Source organism: Ochlerotatus camptorhynchus, unplaced genomic scaffold (assembly GCF_037179485.1).
Source record: "Ochlerotatus camptorhynchus isolate MF236.1 unplaced genomic scaffold, CSIRO-AGI_Acam_v1.1 ptg000392l, whole genome shotgun sequence".
Lineage (NCBI taxonomy): Eukaryota > Metazoa > Arthropoda > Insecta > Diptera > Culicidae > Ochlerotatus > Ochlerotatus camptorhynchus.
The window spans coordinates 1420292-1436215 of NW_027040879.1; the positions used below are offsets into that span (position 1 = coordinate 1420292).

Consider the following 15924-nt stretch of genomic DNA (forward strand, 5'->3'; position numbering starts at 1 on the left):
GGTATTCCTATCGGTTGATTAACGTACAGCTTTCCAGAATTGTTGAGCAATGCTGTTCGTCGAATGGAAACTTTTGCAGATTCATCCAACAGTACAACGTTGCACTTATCCTCGTTGAAATAATCACAGTGCCGTCCGGTGACACTGAAGTCAAAATGTCCTTTTCAGCCGTTCCCAGAATATCAGAACTGCGTTCGTTGGCAAGAAACACGTGTGGCACCCATAGAACATCCCTCAGCGATTGCTCTCCCATAATAGGTTCAGTTCGGTTTGGTGCGACCTTTTTGAAGACCAGTCGTGAATCAACGTAGCGTAGCTGAAGCAGTGCGTGGATTTTGAATTGCTGTTGACGAAGGATGCAATATTATCGTGGGTAATTAATACTGATGACTATCAAGGCGTTTCTTACCAGATCGTGAGCTTCCAGATTCTGCAAAAAGTAAATATAGGCTCGCGCAAATACCTGCACTGGGAGTTTTGCGCCACTCTCGGAATCTGTAAAGATAATTTAAAAAGTAAGTTGTTAAAATTTTGCTGTTTTTAATAAATAGTAACAATTTTATATAATTATTATATAACATATAGTGTAGTAAATAAGGAGTTCCAATTTCATGACCGAGAACGCAACAGTGTCCAAGATTAGTGCTCTAGACTAGAGATCTTAAAATGATAGGCATATCTGCCATAATGACGGCCATTTTCAGATTGTTCATGGTATCACCTTAATTTCATATCCATAGTTAAATCTCCCGATAGTTACATTACATCTGTTTATGCGCTGTTCAACATACTGTATTGCTGATTGCATCTGAAACTGGACTGTCCCAAACATGCAAAAAGTGTGATAAAAGTGCACGTTTCCGTCAAATCGTTTTGATGTCTTCTTATTGCTTGCATCATAAGGAATAAGTGCACCGAAGACACCAAGACGATTAGACGTAAACTTGCAGTTTTATCACACTTTTTAATACTTGAAAACGCGCTTATTAGTCCAATTTGGTGTGAAACGCGCAATATACGTTTACACTATATCTGGTATTACGTGATAAAAGATAATATCGACAGTGAGCATTCATAAGGGCGTATACGCGATGATCGATTCTCTTCATCGATTTTCTCTTTTCTTAATAACTCGCTAGATTTAACGTTTGCCGGTGCGTTTGTTGTTGCTTTTGAAAGCCAATACAACCTATTACAACTCTACATTGAACAAATTCTACAAAATTGTTTCGCTTAGCTGTAGCAATGCAAAGAGAAAAACGATGAAGAGAATCGATCATCGCGTATACGCCCTTATGCATGCTCACTGTCGATATCTTTATATCAAATCGACAGTGAGCATGCATAAGGGCCTATACGCGATGATCGATTCTCTTCATCGATTTTCTCTTTGCATTGCTACAGCTAAGCGAAACAATTTTCTAGAATTTGTTCAATGCAGACTAGTAACAGCAAACGCACCGAGAAACGTTAAATATAGCGAGTTATTAACAAAAGAGAAAATCGACGAAGAGAATCGATCATCGCGTATAGGCCCTTATGCATGCTCACTGTCGAATGCTCGATCAATTTAAGCTGAACAATTCAGTGCCAACATTTCAAAGGGGCGTAATTGCGTTTGTAAACAATGGTTTTAGTCGTCGATTTCTCGCGAATGAAAGCTCACTCATAAAAATGAATGACACCAGCAGGTAGATAAATGTTTCGTGTACCAGCTAGCATTGGTAATTTGGAAGGGTGGGCTTTTATTTGCGAGAAATCGACGGCTAAAGCCATTGTTTACAAAAGCAATTACGCCCCTTTGAAATGTTGGCACTGAATTCATTAAGTCCTAAGTAACATTGACAGATTCTCTTCGTCGACTTTCTCGTTGCATCCTGAAGGCCCAAGCGCAATGACGGCGGAAGCGGAACGGCAGCGGAAAATCCCGATCTGAGTAAGCCTACTTGTCGGATTGAAAACTAGTTAGATCCAAATCGACTTCGGTTAGGCATCTTGATGTCATTAGTGACAACTGTCAAACTTTCCGTTTCCGTTCCGCTTCCGCCCACATTGCGTTTGGGCCTTGACGGTCATGTTCAAGGTGACTACATATAGGTGTTCTAATGTGTCAAATTCATGATTCAGCCATGTTGGATTTTTGTATGGGACGCGACCGAGTTTGTTTACAATTTGCACTAAAACCGCAGTTTCCCCCCCCCCCCCGCGACCTCCTCGCCTATATAGTGACAAAGCTGTATCACAATTTATATACCCACCATGGTCATGTTAAGACATGCTATTTCAGCACACATCTCGATGAAAGAAGCTATTGTCAAGCTTCTATTACGACAAGAAACTGTTCTATACCCAAGTTATTAACGAAAGAGAAAGTCTATGAAGAGAATCGATAAATGTTACTTTAGACCTACACTCAAAAAATTCTACACGCTTGATTCATGTGTTTCAGCTCTTGATTTTTCAAATGCACTTTCAAATTAATTTGATGTGTTTTCAACATTCATTCGAAGTGCTTTACACTTAAGTTTTAAGTGTTTTGATCTATGAAATGTTGAAAAATCTTACCATATCAATGTAAGTGCATTGCACGTTGAATCCATTTGCTCAATTTATTAAATCCCGCTACTGTTCAAAACTTAAGGATTTTAAGTGTTTAGCATTTCAGCACGATATGATTTGCATGTTCTGCAAATGTAAACAACAGAACTTTGTTTGCCACCTGTCAATTGCATAAGTTTGATTCGAGCTATTAAATTTCGTTCAGTATTATCCCAGGTTTAATCGTTCAATTACCTGCTGAAGAAGCAGCTGTGATCTTCACGATATTGTCCAGGTAATTCATAATAGAAATTTATGATTGATTTTCTTGATACATCCTTGATTTAAGCAGCAGATAAGGTATTGTGAATCCGAGTTTGGATTAACTTTACTGCAAACAAAATCGGGATGGTAATTTGTTCAAAATATACCGCCCAAACAACTTTTTCTTTTCAGAACTGATGTAATCCAAGATTTACAACCCTAATAAAAATTGTATGGTTAATTTGCTTAACGACGTGTTCGGGGTATCATCCAAACCATTTTTGGAATAGTTCAATCATTTGGGTTATCGTTCGTTTATGGTCATTTTTTATTAGGGAAGGAGATGATCTTTGTGAAGAAGAAAGATGCAGTTCAATTTTTGTCAAAATTTTCATAATGTCGTTGTCGAACGGAATTTGGAAGAACGATCATCCGTATGGCGATTCCAGTCGTAGTCACTGCAGCTGGAGGAATATGTGTCTCTTTCGCGTGATTTCTCGACCGTAACGGAGAACGGGAGTAAGAACGAGGCATGTCTGGACCAAACAAAATCAATTTCAATAATGTTCAGTATTATTATCTATTGTAATTTAATAATAAACATTTTAAATAAATTATAAAAAAAAGATTAATAGTATGCAGGACACTCAGTTTAAATATGATTGACAATATGATTTTGAGAGAAGAATATTCGACAATTATGTGATTGGTTGTTGACACTGACATTTGAAGTCCATGAAATCCAAATGTGTAACAAATGGCTCTATAGCGTTACTGAATAGATTGTAATGTCTAACGTACAGAACAAGAGTAAAATTCCTACATTTGCAAAATAAAAGCATTTTAAGATTGAACTCGTATACCTCACCGTGTAAAATTTTGAAACCGTCATCACTTTCATAGTTCTTCTATTTTCCACGAGTACCAACTTTGATTTCCAATCAGCACTTTTCATGCACCATCAATGTAGAGTGCGCTAGCCGATTTTGAAAGGGAATGTCATCCAATCCATTTGTTTACATCATAATGACGATTTTCAAAACTCAAAACAATGTACATTTTATTGCACAACTTGCAAATTTCCATCGGGAGTGGTCGTATTTTTCGATTATCTACAGATCTGAACTGATTTCCAGCTGAAATAACCACACATTAAAAATCCGGAAGATCATAACCGCTGGGACAATAGGCCTTTTTAATGCACCACCAACGTAGAGTGCTCCACGCGAGTTCGAGGAGAAACGTCAACCAAAACTAAAAAAAAATATTACTTTTCACAACGCAAATTAAAGCATTTTTCATTCAACATCTTGCCAATCTTTATCGGTAATTGTCTTATTGTACGATTTTCTACAGATCTGAACTGATTTGTACCTAACTATTCACAAACAAGAAATCCGGAAGATCATAACCACTAAGGCACTTTTCGAATTTTCCATTTTTCTCAACAAAAATATTCCTGAACACCAGCAGGATCTTTGCAAAAACGTCACAGAATTAAATTTTTCAACTGTAGATTAAGTTTTGGAGCATCTCAGATGAATCAATTTATCAGGAAAAGTAAAAAAAAGTGTCCCGCTTCCTATGTCTCAAGGCTAAAATTTCTGCTCACAACACTCTTTTTGACCTTCTCCTATTCATCACCAGAGGTTGAATCGATCGATTAGCTTCTATTTAAAAGGCCTATTTAATAAATCTTAATTTTTCTCATCACAAATATATGGAAGCACCAACCGAATCACTGCAAACCCGATACAGAAAACAAAATATTCCACTTTGATGATGATTTCAAGCACCTGCAGTGGATAAATTAATCAGGAGAGGTGAAAATATTGTCCTCTTCCTATGACGGTGAAAATTTCCACCCTCATCACTCTTTTGAGGGTTCCCCTATTAACCTCCAGGGACTGAAACGATCGCTTAGTTTGTTTTGGATTCGCCTATATTTTATTCCAGGATTTTGCAAAAGGCAAAACTGTAATGCTATGTTCATACCATGTCCAGACTACAGAGTTATAAGATGTTTTAATAATTATCGACAAGAAAAATGTCATCAAGATAGACTTATACCAACCGGTGGAAACTAACGATTTTAAATTGGCTCACTACTTGACTAGCCTATTGGTCGCAAGCAAATCGTTTAACGTACCCCATTCTAATCGAAATTCGAGTACTGCACTATGTTTGTTTTGATTCGCTATGAAAGTTTGACAGATAAAATGAGGGGTTCGTGGATTTACTTTGTTTCGAGGGATGCATCGATTAGCTTGGGACCGAAGAGAGTACCAGAGGCTGAGCCAAAAAGTTGAGCACGTTTCTTCGGAAGCTTCTAGTCTTAGAGTTACCTCTATGCTTATACTGTTGCTACTAGTGAGTATCTGTGAGTATATTTTTGATATTCTCAAATTTGAGTCAATTGAACTTAATTTTCGGTAGAAAATACTCACGAGTAAGGAATTATTTTTGCCGTAGTCAAATGTAAACTACTAAGTAACCGGTTTACTGGAAATAAGCTTATAGAGCTTTGTGGCGTTTAATCGGCGCACACTAATGCACCATTTAAATTGAAGGAGTGTCAGCAAGAGGGAAACAGATTAGTGGGAAAACAAACTATCTATTCATCCCTGTGTCACAGGAGTGGAACTTCGGATCAGAAAGTGGCTCCACTTGTCATTTGCGAACACTAGCGCACCTAGTGGTAGAAGGCATCTTCTGCCTGCAGTTAAGATAGGCAGCATGCTATGATAGTGTGAGTGCACATAGAAAGCCCATGTAGAACGCTACCACAACACATGGCTTGTTGAGCAGGAAAACGAACAACTTTTTGATTCACCGATTTGTTTGCACTTCCCCTTCTGTTCTGTGCCTGTGTGCTAGATAGAGAAAGACGATTAAACGTCAAAAAGGTCTATTGAACGGAACATGGGAGATGAGTGAAAAGAACTGAATTTTGGGTAATTTTTCGGTTCCGTCAGTTTCGAGCCATTCTCACCCACTTCTACTAACCGTGCTAATTTAGTCAAACATATATTTAGCACAACGTCAAAGCGTCTATTCGTCTGTTGTTGTTTGGATTACAATTCATCCACTTCGCACTTCGGAAGCTTAGTGATATTTTTATTTCTAAATTCGGCACTCAAAATGCATACGGATGTAATTGAAATGAAAGAAGAGCGATCAATTGAGCTGACATGTAGATTATGCTTGACTGAACGTGAACACTATCAGCCCATATTTGAGGATACTAGTCCATCAATGGTAGAATGGATTCGTGATCTCACGTCATTGGAGGTAAGCGTAAAAATCACTATCTTAAGTAATTGGGTCATAATTATTGATTGTTAAAAACTACATGGTTGAATACTAATCCCATATTCATTCAAATGCATAAACCAAGAAAACACAACTTTTAGGTCGTCCAAATCCCCAACACACCAGCCTCACTATGCTTGGAATGTGTAGGAATCCTAAAGAATTTCGAATCATTCCGAGCAACCTGTCTGTCTAACGATAAATTGTTCGTCGAACTATTTCTTCAAAAAGAGATCGTTGAAATATTGGACAACCCAGAAGAAAACGAAGCACAAACTCGCGAAAAGGAATGCTTGGAAAAAGAAATTGAAGATATTCATGAGGGAAATCAGGAACAAATTCTACGTTACGAAAATCACAATATTGCAATAGATATAGTAGAACATGACGCTCAAACTGACGAGCCGGATGAATATGAAGTATATAATTTGGATACAGCAACCGAGTCAAATCGTGATGGCACAAATAAAGTTCGGAAACCCAAAAAATGTATGTCTCAGTTGGAACCAGTAGCTGCTGACGGTATTAGCAAAAAATTATGTACAATCTGCAACAAATTTGTAAACCGATTGACTCAACATCAGTTGATACACAACGAAATAAGGCCCTTTCAATGCGAATATTGTTCCAAAGGATTCAACCAGATGTGCAACCTCAAAAAACACATACGAATGCACACCAAAGAGAAACCGTATCTCTGCAGTTGGTGCGACAAAGGATTTACGAATTCGACCGAGTTGAAAGTACACACTAGAAGCCACACACAAGAGAAACCATTCAAATGTAAAGACTGCGGTAAATCGTTCGTCACATCCGGCCATTTGGTGCGGCATGCGCGATCTCACAGCGGTTTAAAACCATACTCATGCGATGTGTGCCAAGCAAAATTTTCAACATCTAGCCATTTGGTACGCCACAAACGGCTTCACTCGATGGAATATCCTTACAGCTGTTCCGTATGTGATGAACGGTTTATGAGGACTGAATATCTGAAGGCTCACAGGTGTAAGCTGTTGAAAAATCATGTAAGGAAATAAATAACATAACTGACCACCCCGCACCGGTTTGTCTAGTTTGTCTTTCAATACATTTATAATGTGAACTAAATTTAAAGAAATAAATGTGATAATCAGCGCTGAGTAACGTTATAGTTTAAGAAATTTCTATTTTCATCTGTGTAGAAGTTACTCTATCTATCTCTAGTGAGAATGAACGGCCCTGTACACGCTAACTCTAAAGTACCCTTTAAATTAGTATCATGTACTCATTTTTTAACGTTATTCAAAAACGCCAAAAAATCAGGCATAACATTTGATAACGGCACAAAAGCATTTGTAAACAAACTTTCTAAAGCCCTTTACACGCGAACCAAAGTACGCCCACGCATACCAATACCACTTTCGGAAAGGTGATAGTTGGAGCTAGCATTTTTGATCCGGCCGGTGTTGATTGAGGTGAACAAGTTTATTTTAAAACAATCCTGCGACTAGAAGTTACATTGTTTTCTTCACTTTCAGAGAAAAGAAAAGTCAAACAGAAATTTTGAAGAACATCACAGCGTTCCTGGACATGACCTGGTACTGATTTTATGAGGTAATAATACTGTATGTGTTCTAAAAATGTGTTCCGTTTCAGGTTAGCAAAGATCTTTATGAAGAAGAAGTGAAATTTTCATGCTGAAGGGTCCGAACCTATTCTATGAGCAGCAACCCTCATTGACCGATCCCGGGTGGATTATTAATTATTTGTATAAAATAAAGTGTAAGTGTTTTACTCATGTGCGAGAAAAGCATGAAGAATGAAAAATACACATTTTTTGACGTATTCGTTGAATACTCATTAATGAGTAAAATCGGTTTTACTCATTTTATGAGTTAAGCCACTTTTCTACAAAATGGGTAAAATTTTACTCATTAATGGGTACTTTGCACGCTAACTCCAACTCCAATATACGTCTAAAAATGTGTATTTTTCATTCTTCATGCTTTTCTCGTATCTATTTTCTGAATTATTTAAAAGAAAACTTCATACACTTTATTTTATACAAACAATTAATAATCCACCCGGGATCGGTCAATGAGGGTTGCTGCTCATAGAACAGGTTCGGACCCTTCAGCATGTAAATTTCCCTTCTTCTTCAAGATCTTTGCTAACCTGAAACGGAATACATTTTTAGAACACATACAGTATTATTACCTCATAAAAATCAGTACCAGGTCATGTCCAGGAACGCTGTGATGTTCTTCAAATTTTCTGTTTGACTCTTCTTTTCTCTGAAAGTGAAGGAAACAATGTAACTTCTAGTCGCAGGATTGTTTTAACATAAACTTGTTCACCTCAATCAACACCGGCCGGATCAAAAATGCTAGCTCCATCGTATCACCGTCACGTAATCGAGGCACGCAAAATTCGCGAATGCTTGTTACACTCGCTTGTTAAAAATTATTAATCACTCTGCGCTTCCACCACCGACTCTTCCACTTCACCAAAGATGTGTTGACCTTAATTTAATGCATATTTTTACCCATTTTAATTGCAGGAGATATTAAAAAAACTGGGGAAAAAGAACCCGCTTGTAGTTTTTTGAAAATACCCATTTTTTGGCGTTTTTGAATAACTTTAAAAAATGAGTACATGATACTTATTTAAAGGGTACTTTAGAGTTAGCGTGTAGGGTGTTCTCGATCTTCTTCTTCCTTCCTTTATTTCACGTCCGGTCTCTGTTCCGCAATCTAGTGCCAATCAATAAGGTACAGAGCAAGGTGACTACATATAGGTGTTCTAATGTGTCAAATTCATGATTCAGCCATGTTGGATTTTTGTATGGGACAGCGACCGAGTTTGTTTACAATATGCTCTAAACCGCACTTTTCCCCTCCGCGACCTCCTCGCCTATATACACACAAAAAATAATCGTTGATAGAATTAAAAAATCCATTGGTAGAATAAAAAGTTTCCATTGGTTCTTTTTGATAGAAAGTCCAGAGCTTTCAATATAACAATGTGTAGCCTTTCAAATCAAAAGATTCCCTTCTTATTAATTTTAAAAGTTGCAACATTTAAATCAAATTGTAGAAATGTCAAAATAAAAAACAAGGTTTTTCAAATAAAGTATGGATTGTTTCACATTAAAAGATGCTGTTTTCAAAGCAAGAATATAATTGTTTAACCTCAAATTGAAATTATTTTCAAATTAATAGTTCTCCAAATTGAAAAGAAATTTTCTAAACCTAGATTCCAGCTTGTATTTTTATCATTTTCAATAGTTATGTATTTCCCATTTCCATTAACAATAAAAAAACAAACATTCTATGTAATCACCTCAGATTGTTGCCGAGTCGTAAGATGACGACGATCGACATGAAGGCGGTGATTAGGGTGATAGTTTGAGAAATGGAGCCTTCATTATGCACTCCCAAACCTTTCCAAGGTAGGATATAGGGTTCGCCAGAATCCTGTGTTCTGCTACAGAAATTTGACCCTCGAGTAATGGTCCAATAAATGACAACTAGATAACTTTCTCATTTTTTTTCATCGGAACAGCTACAGGAGATCCATCGTTTCGAATGATACGGCAAGTACATTCCATCAGTTTTACAGGAACGTTACGGAAGATGCAATTTGTAGATCGTAGTTTTGTCCTATTTTGGAATAAAAAAAAGTTACACCAACCATTAAACTCGCCATTAAATATCCGAGCCATTTACCTATTTGGAGGACTGCCGCAGCGTTTCCAAATCCTCCACGATGCAAATGACTTTGGCGGTGATACCGCTCGAAAACCGTAACCACAAGTGTCCTGCCACATCGGTAAACGATTGCTTCTGAGGAAAATAATTTTCTAATACTAAAATTCCTAAAACCAGCAATGATTCCAACAGATTTTAAATTACTTTTGACGGCTTTTATGTTTTTTTGACACAACTTTCTGCAGTAGACGGCTGACTTCCTTAAGTGAAAATTTCACTACCGAAAAAGGCGGCAAACTACGTATTTTAAGAAACTTTCAATTTGAAAACGCATTATTTTTATTGATACAATTTTTGTTTTTTGTGTGTAGTGACAAAGCTGTATCACCATTTATATACCCACCATGGTACAGAGAGAGTTGAAGCAGACGACAATCAAATGTGCAGGAAGGCAGCTTCCACACCTGCGTAGGATGTCGCACCCCTTCACATCACACAAGGGCCGGGACCAACGGCTTTACTTCTCTTCCGAAGGAAGACGTGACCAGAGATTTTTATGCCTCAGAAAAATCCCACCGACCTCGGCTGGGATTGAACCCAGACCCATTGGGGTGAGAAAGCAGTCACGCTTACCACTACAACACCTACAAACCGACATGAATGACTATACCAAAAACAATAAAATGTCTGGTCAAAGCACACCATTGACATCTGGCTCCGTGTTCGCGGGAAATATTTAGCTAAGCCATGAACCCGCATGCAAAAGTTATGAATTGGTTCAATGACAAATTATTTTTATCTTGATCAAAAAATCCTATGGCTTTGACAGTGGATCACTGCACATTTGAATCGGCCGTTTACGATTTTCGGGCATAAGTCAGAATTAAGCGTCATGTCGGTTTGTCGGTGCTTAGCTGTCAAGATGAGTACAAAAGACTTAATTTTGAGTTCTTTCGATTCTCCGTGATAAGTTGTACTAAAATTTGACGTTTATAGTTTTGCTGTGTTTTCTTCCGATTATTGTGTTGATATATCATATCATCCTAAGAATTTACAAAAGCACCGAAAAATGTTGTGAATTATTCTTTCCAAGTTTAAACAAAGCATTGTTGCTAAAATGGCTACAGCAGCTTGTGATATAAAGAAGGAAAAATCGGCTGAATCGATTTGCCGCCTGTGTTTTACGGAGCGTGACAATTACCTGTTGATTTTCGAAAACAAATACTCTATGCTGGCTGAACGAATCGAGAATATCACAAATTTGAAGGTTTGTTGGTGGATGTAGGATAGCTGCAAAACATGTTATAACCCGATGAAATACTTCACAGATTATTCAAGTTCCAAATGCACCTGCTGCGCTATGCTTGGAATGTGAAAACACATTACAAAGCTTTGAATCTTTTCGAGAAATGTGCTTCACCAATGATCGTGTAATCAAAGAGATGTTCCCTCATGATGACTCAAGAAATTGTCATAAAGCTATTTTGGATAATATGTCAGCAATAGCGATTGGCTCCCAGGTAGACAATACTGACATTACAATCGAGTACTCAGATATAAAAATCGAAAATATCACTACACTCGATTCAAACGATATTGATGATGACAAAGAGAAAGAAAATAAGTTAATTTCCGATACAGGGGAACTTCTGAATCTCGAAAAGAGTGAGTCCCGCGTGGAAACAGTATCAAAAAAAAAGAAACGACATATTTGCAGGTTGTGTGATAAGGGATTCAAAAATGCAACCCGTTTGAAAATTCACGTACTAAGTCACACACAGGAGAGGCCGCACAGGTGTAAAGATTGTGGCAAATCATTCATCACACCCAGCAGTTTAAAGGTACACATGAGAACTCACAGCGGCTTAAAACCCTACTCATGCGATAGGTGTCAAGGGAAATTTTCACAAGCTTCTAGTTTGATACGCCACAACCGAGTCCACTTGAAGGAAGACCTCATAAGCACCAAAAATATTGCAGAGGAAGAGGAAGAAATTGAAGAGGAAGAGGAAGTTAAGAATATGGAAAAGACTGTTTCTCTCTTGGAACCAATGAACGCGAATGGCAAAATTAAAAAACGTTGTAAAGTCTGCAACAAATTTGTACTTAAATTGGCTGATCATCAGGTCATACATTGGGAAACAAGACCCTACCAGTGCGAATATTGCCCCAAAGGATTCAACCAAAGATACAAACTAACAACACACATTCGGACGCACACCAACGAGAAACCACATGTTTGCAGTCAGTGTGACAAAAGATTCACGAATCCGGCCGATTTGAAAATTCACATTAGAAGTCACACGCAGGAGAGACCATTCAAGTGTAAAAACTGTAATAAATCGTTTATCACTTCCGGTCACTTGCTGCGGCATGCGCAAACTCACAGTGGTTTAAAACGTTACTCGTGCGATATATGTGAAGCAAAATTTTCTCAAAATACCCATTTGTTACGCCACAAACAAGTCCACTTGAAGAAACATCATAAGAAGACTCCATAGAAAATGATGATCTGTTAGAGCGGTTTATTAGAACGGACTACATGAAGGTTCACAAGTGTAAGTTGTTGAAAAAACTGTGGGAAAACAAATATACCAAATAAATTTAACTGGCTACCATTTGGTCTTCGAATCAGTATAAGATGACATTTACAACAACAAACAGGAGATTTTAACTGAAACAATCTTTAAACGTTTTAATTGTTATGTGATTGAGGTTATCAATCGTCGCACGAAAGGGTATTTCCATAGAGGTAACTCCCGAAGAAACGTGCTCAACTTTTTGGCTCAGCTTTAGTACTCTCTTCGGTCCCAAGCTAATTGATGCACCCCTCGAAACATTGGAAAATCCACGAACCCCTCATTTTATATGTAAAACTTTTATTACGAATCAAAACAAACATAGTGTAGTATTAGAATTTTGACTATAATGGGGTACGTTAATCGATTTGCTTGGGACCAATAGGCTAATCAAGTAATGATCCATTTTAAAATCGTTAGTTTCCAGAGTACCAGAGCTGAGCCAAAAAGTTGAGCACGTTTCTTCGGGACTGGCTTCTAAGAAAATTCTATTACAGCGAACCACATTATTTTAATTGATTTCTTCGCCAATTAGTCGTCTGTCACTTCGTTTGCGATGTTATCATGTTGTATTATAAGGGAATTCTAATACGAAAATGTAATTTTAAATTTCTTTAAAACAAAACAAACGAAAATTACTGTTTTTCCAGCAAAACTATTGCCATTTCATTTTACTGGATAATCAGTACATTATCCAGGTTTTTCTGTTAAGTGCTGTCAAATTCGCTCTAGATCAATTTTCTGGCTGTTCTGCAAAAATATTTTGCTGGATAGAATTCTGGATTTCCAACTCGGCAAAATCCAGCAAAATTTTACTGGTTTCCAGCTAATTAAAAGGGATGTACATCTAAAAACTTTTGCAAATAACTTAATTTTGACGAATTATTTAACATACATTTCGGTGAAATCTTCATAACCGTTTTCTGCTTTATGCTTTTTAGTAAACTCAAAAAATAAATCACATTTCCGATGGAAAATATCCATTAGAATTTCACATAACTTTCATGTGATCTCATAATTGGGAATCACACCACGAAATCACATGAACCTTATGTGTCCAATGAAGTTTATGTGATTTAACACGTAGAATTCATGTGATCATATGAATGTTATGTGAATTTCAGGTAAAAATCATTAATTTTGTTATTTGAAAAATATCATGTGCGTTCCCAATGGAAACTATATGAAAACTTTTTTCAGTGTACCACAACGTTAACATTGTAGCGAATATTGGCGTTGACGGCGACTCTGTAGCTCTTTACTCCTATGAGAAAATCCATAAGCAAACGTCTACATTTGCTGGAAGAGCAAATTTTTCGACAGTGCCGTCAACGCCAATTATACCTGTGCTTTAAAATACTTTCGTTGGAACCATCCTTTTACCTTAACACAAACATCAACACATGTTGTTCTAAAATTTGACATTTATCATTTTCCTTAAAGAGCCTGATGCCTCTTTAGTTTTCCTATACGTGTTTTCCTCTGACAACTGTTTTGATTTTATACTTCCTTTAAAATTTACCTAAGTAACGATTTTGTTAGGATTATTCCCACGTTCAAACAACTTGTGTGACCAAAATGGCTGTAGCAGCTTGGGAAATAAAAAAGGAAAAATCGCCTGACTCGATTTGCCGCCTGTGCTTTACGGAGGGTGAAAGTTATCGGTTGATTTTCGACGACGAGTATTCTTCGCTTCATGAATGGATTGAGAATCTCACATCTTTGAAGGTTTGTTGGAGGATGTTAAACGGTAGTTGAAACGTTTTAACCCAATTCAATTCTTTTCAGATCATGAGAGTTCCAAGTGCGCCGGCTTCGCTATGCTTGGAATGTGAAAAAACATTACAAAATTTTGAATCATTTCGAGAAATGTGCTTCACCAATGATCGTGTAATCAAAGAGATGTTTACCCACGATGACTCAAGCAATGAACATGCGGATCTTTCGGAAGCTATGCCAGTAATATACGAAATTACAAGTGATCAACGCCAGGACCAGCAAAATTACATGTTGAGCCCAACAATTGATTCACAGGTAGACAATACTGAAATTACAATCGAGTACCAGAATATAAAAATCGAAGTGTCCAGTTCAACCAATTCAGAGGAAAATTATTACGAAAAGGACGTAAACGAGTCAATTATCGATACAAAGGAGGTTTTGGAACTCGCAAAGAGTGAGTCTCACGTGAAAACAGTAACCATAGAAAAGAAAACACATATTTGCAGTTTGTGTGGTAAGGGATTCACAAATTCAAACCGGTTGAAAATTCACATACGAAGCCACACACAGGAGAGACCACACAAGTGTAAAGACTGTGGTAAATCATTCATCACACCCAGCAATTTGAAGCGGCATATGCGAGCTCACAGCGGTTTAAAACCATACTCATGCGATAGGTGTGAATCGAAATATTCTCAATCTTCCCATTTGGTACGCCACAAACGAGCCCACTTGAGAAAGGACCTGATGAACACCAAAAATGGCACTGAAGAAAATGAGTCAGGTCGTGATACAGAGGAATCCGAAAAAAATAATTCTCTCTTGGAACTAATGAAAGCAAATGATAAAAGCAAACAACATTGTACAATCTGCAACAAATTTGTACTAAAATTGACTGATCATCAGCTTATACACAAGGAAATAAGTCCTTACCAGTGCAAATACTGTCCCAAAGGATTCAATCAAATAAATAAACTAACAATGCACACTCGGACGCACACCAAGGAGAAACCATATGTTTGCATTCAGTGTGACAAGAGTTTTAGGAATTCGGGTGATTTGAAAGTTCACATTAGAAGTCACACGCAGGAGAGACCATTCAAGTGTAAAGAATGCAAGAAATCATTCATCTCAATCAGCCATTTGATGCGACATAATAAAACTCACAGCGGTTTAAAACCATACTCATGTGATATTTGTCAAGCCAAATTTTCTCAAAATTCCCATTTGTCACGTCACAAACAAGTCCACCATAAGAGCACTACAATGACAGCAGAAGCAAGTGTGTCAAATCGTGATGCAAAGGAAGACCAAAAAATCTAAAAGAGTGAGCTGCGGCATGCGCGATCTCACATCATTCTACTCATTTAATACGTCACACACGACTCCATTCGATATTTAACTTTACCAGCTAACGATACCAGCTAACGATATTTAGCTGGTATTTAACGTTTTAATTATTATGTGATCAAAAGATGAAGAAAGCCAGTTCACTCTAATTACAAAACTTCAACTGCAAAACAAGACGTTTATTTTTTTCTTCACCAAAAACTATCTTTTAAATTGAAAATAACCATAAAATTTCAATAAAATATCAATCAAATATAATACCTTCAGACCCTATTATAATTGTATTGTACCGACGAAAGGACCTCATTCAGGATTTTTCTATGATCAAGATACTTAACAACCCTTAGCAAAGTCCCATTAACTATAAATTCTCCTGTGTTAATCAATAAGTTCTACTGTATTTTTATTGTTCTTGATAAAACAATTAATGGTAGCTATTTCGATAGCTAAATAATAGATTTTATTGGATT

The 15924-nt window shown here is 37.2% G+C and overlaps 4 protein-coding genes across 4 annotated transcripts in view; 3 read left to right on the forward strand and 1 right to left on the reverse strand.

Annotated features, from left to right (window-relative positions):
• Nucleotides 1–15924, reverse strand: part of LOC135710600 (pH-sensitive chloride channel 2) — a 118888-nt gene that overhangs the window by 1394 nt on the left and 101570 nt on the right. The window contains exons 3-4 of the mRNA XM_065233217.1: nt 410–495; nt 28–343 (exon numbers count right to left, since the gene is read on the reverse strand). Coding sequence (XP_065089289.1) covers nt 28–343; nt 410–495 — 402 coding nt within the window. The remainder of the gene's footprint in view (nt 1–27; nt 344–409; nt 496–15924) is intronic.
• Nucleotides 5872–7167, forward strand: LOC135710609 (zinc finger protein 184-like). Its single transcript, XM_065233233.1, has 2 exons — nt 5872–6093; nt 6216–7167. The coding sequence occupies exons 1-2, from the start codon at nt 5944–5946 to the stop codon at nt 7149–7151; spliced, it is 1086 nt and encodes a 361-aa protein (XP_065089305.1). The 5' UTR covers nt 5872–5943; the 3' UTR covers nt 7152–7167.
• LOC135710607 (zinc finger protein 660-like) lies at nt 10834–12432 on the forward strand. Its single transcript, XM_065233231.1, has 2 exons — nt 10834–11070; nt 11132–12432. The coding sequence occupies exons 1-2, from the start codon at nt 10921–10923 to the stop codon at nt 12302–12304; spliced, it is 1323 nt and encodes a 440-aa protein (XP_065089303.1). The 5' UTR covers nt 10834–10920; the 3' UTR covers nt 12305–12432.
• LOC135710606 (zinc finger protein 3 homolog) lies at nt 13875–15880 on the forward strand. Its single transcript, XM_065233230.1, has 2 exons — nt 13875–14110; nt 14171–15880. Exons 1-2 carry the CDS (start codon nt 13961–13963, stop codon nt 15425–15427), a joined length of 1407 nt encoding a protein of 468 aa, XP_065089302.1. The 5' UTR covers nt 13875–13960; the 3' UTR covers nt 15428–15880.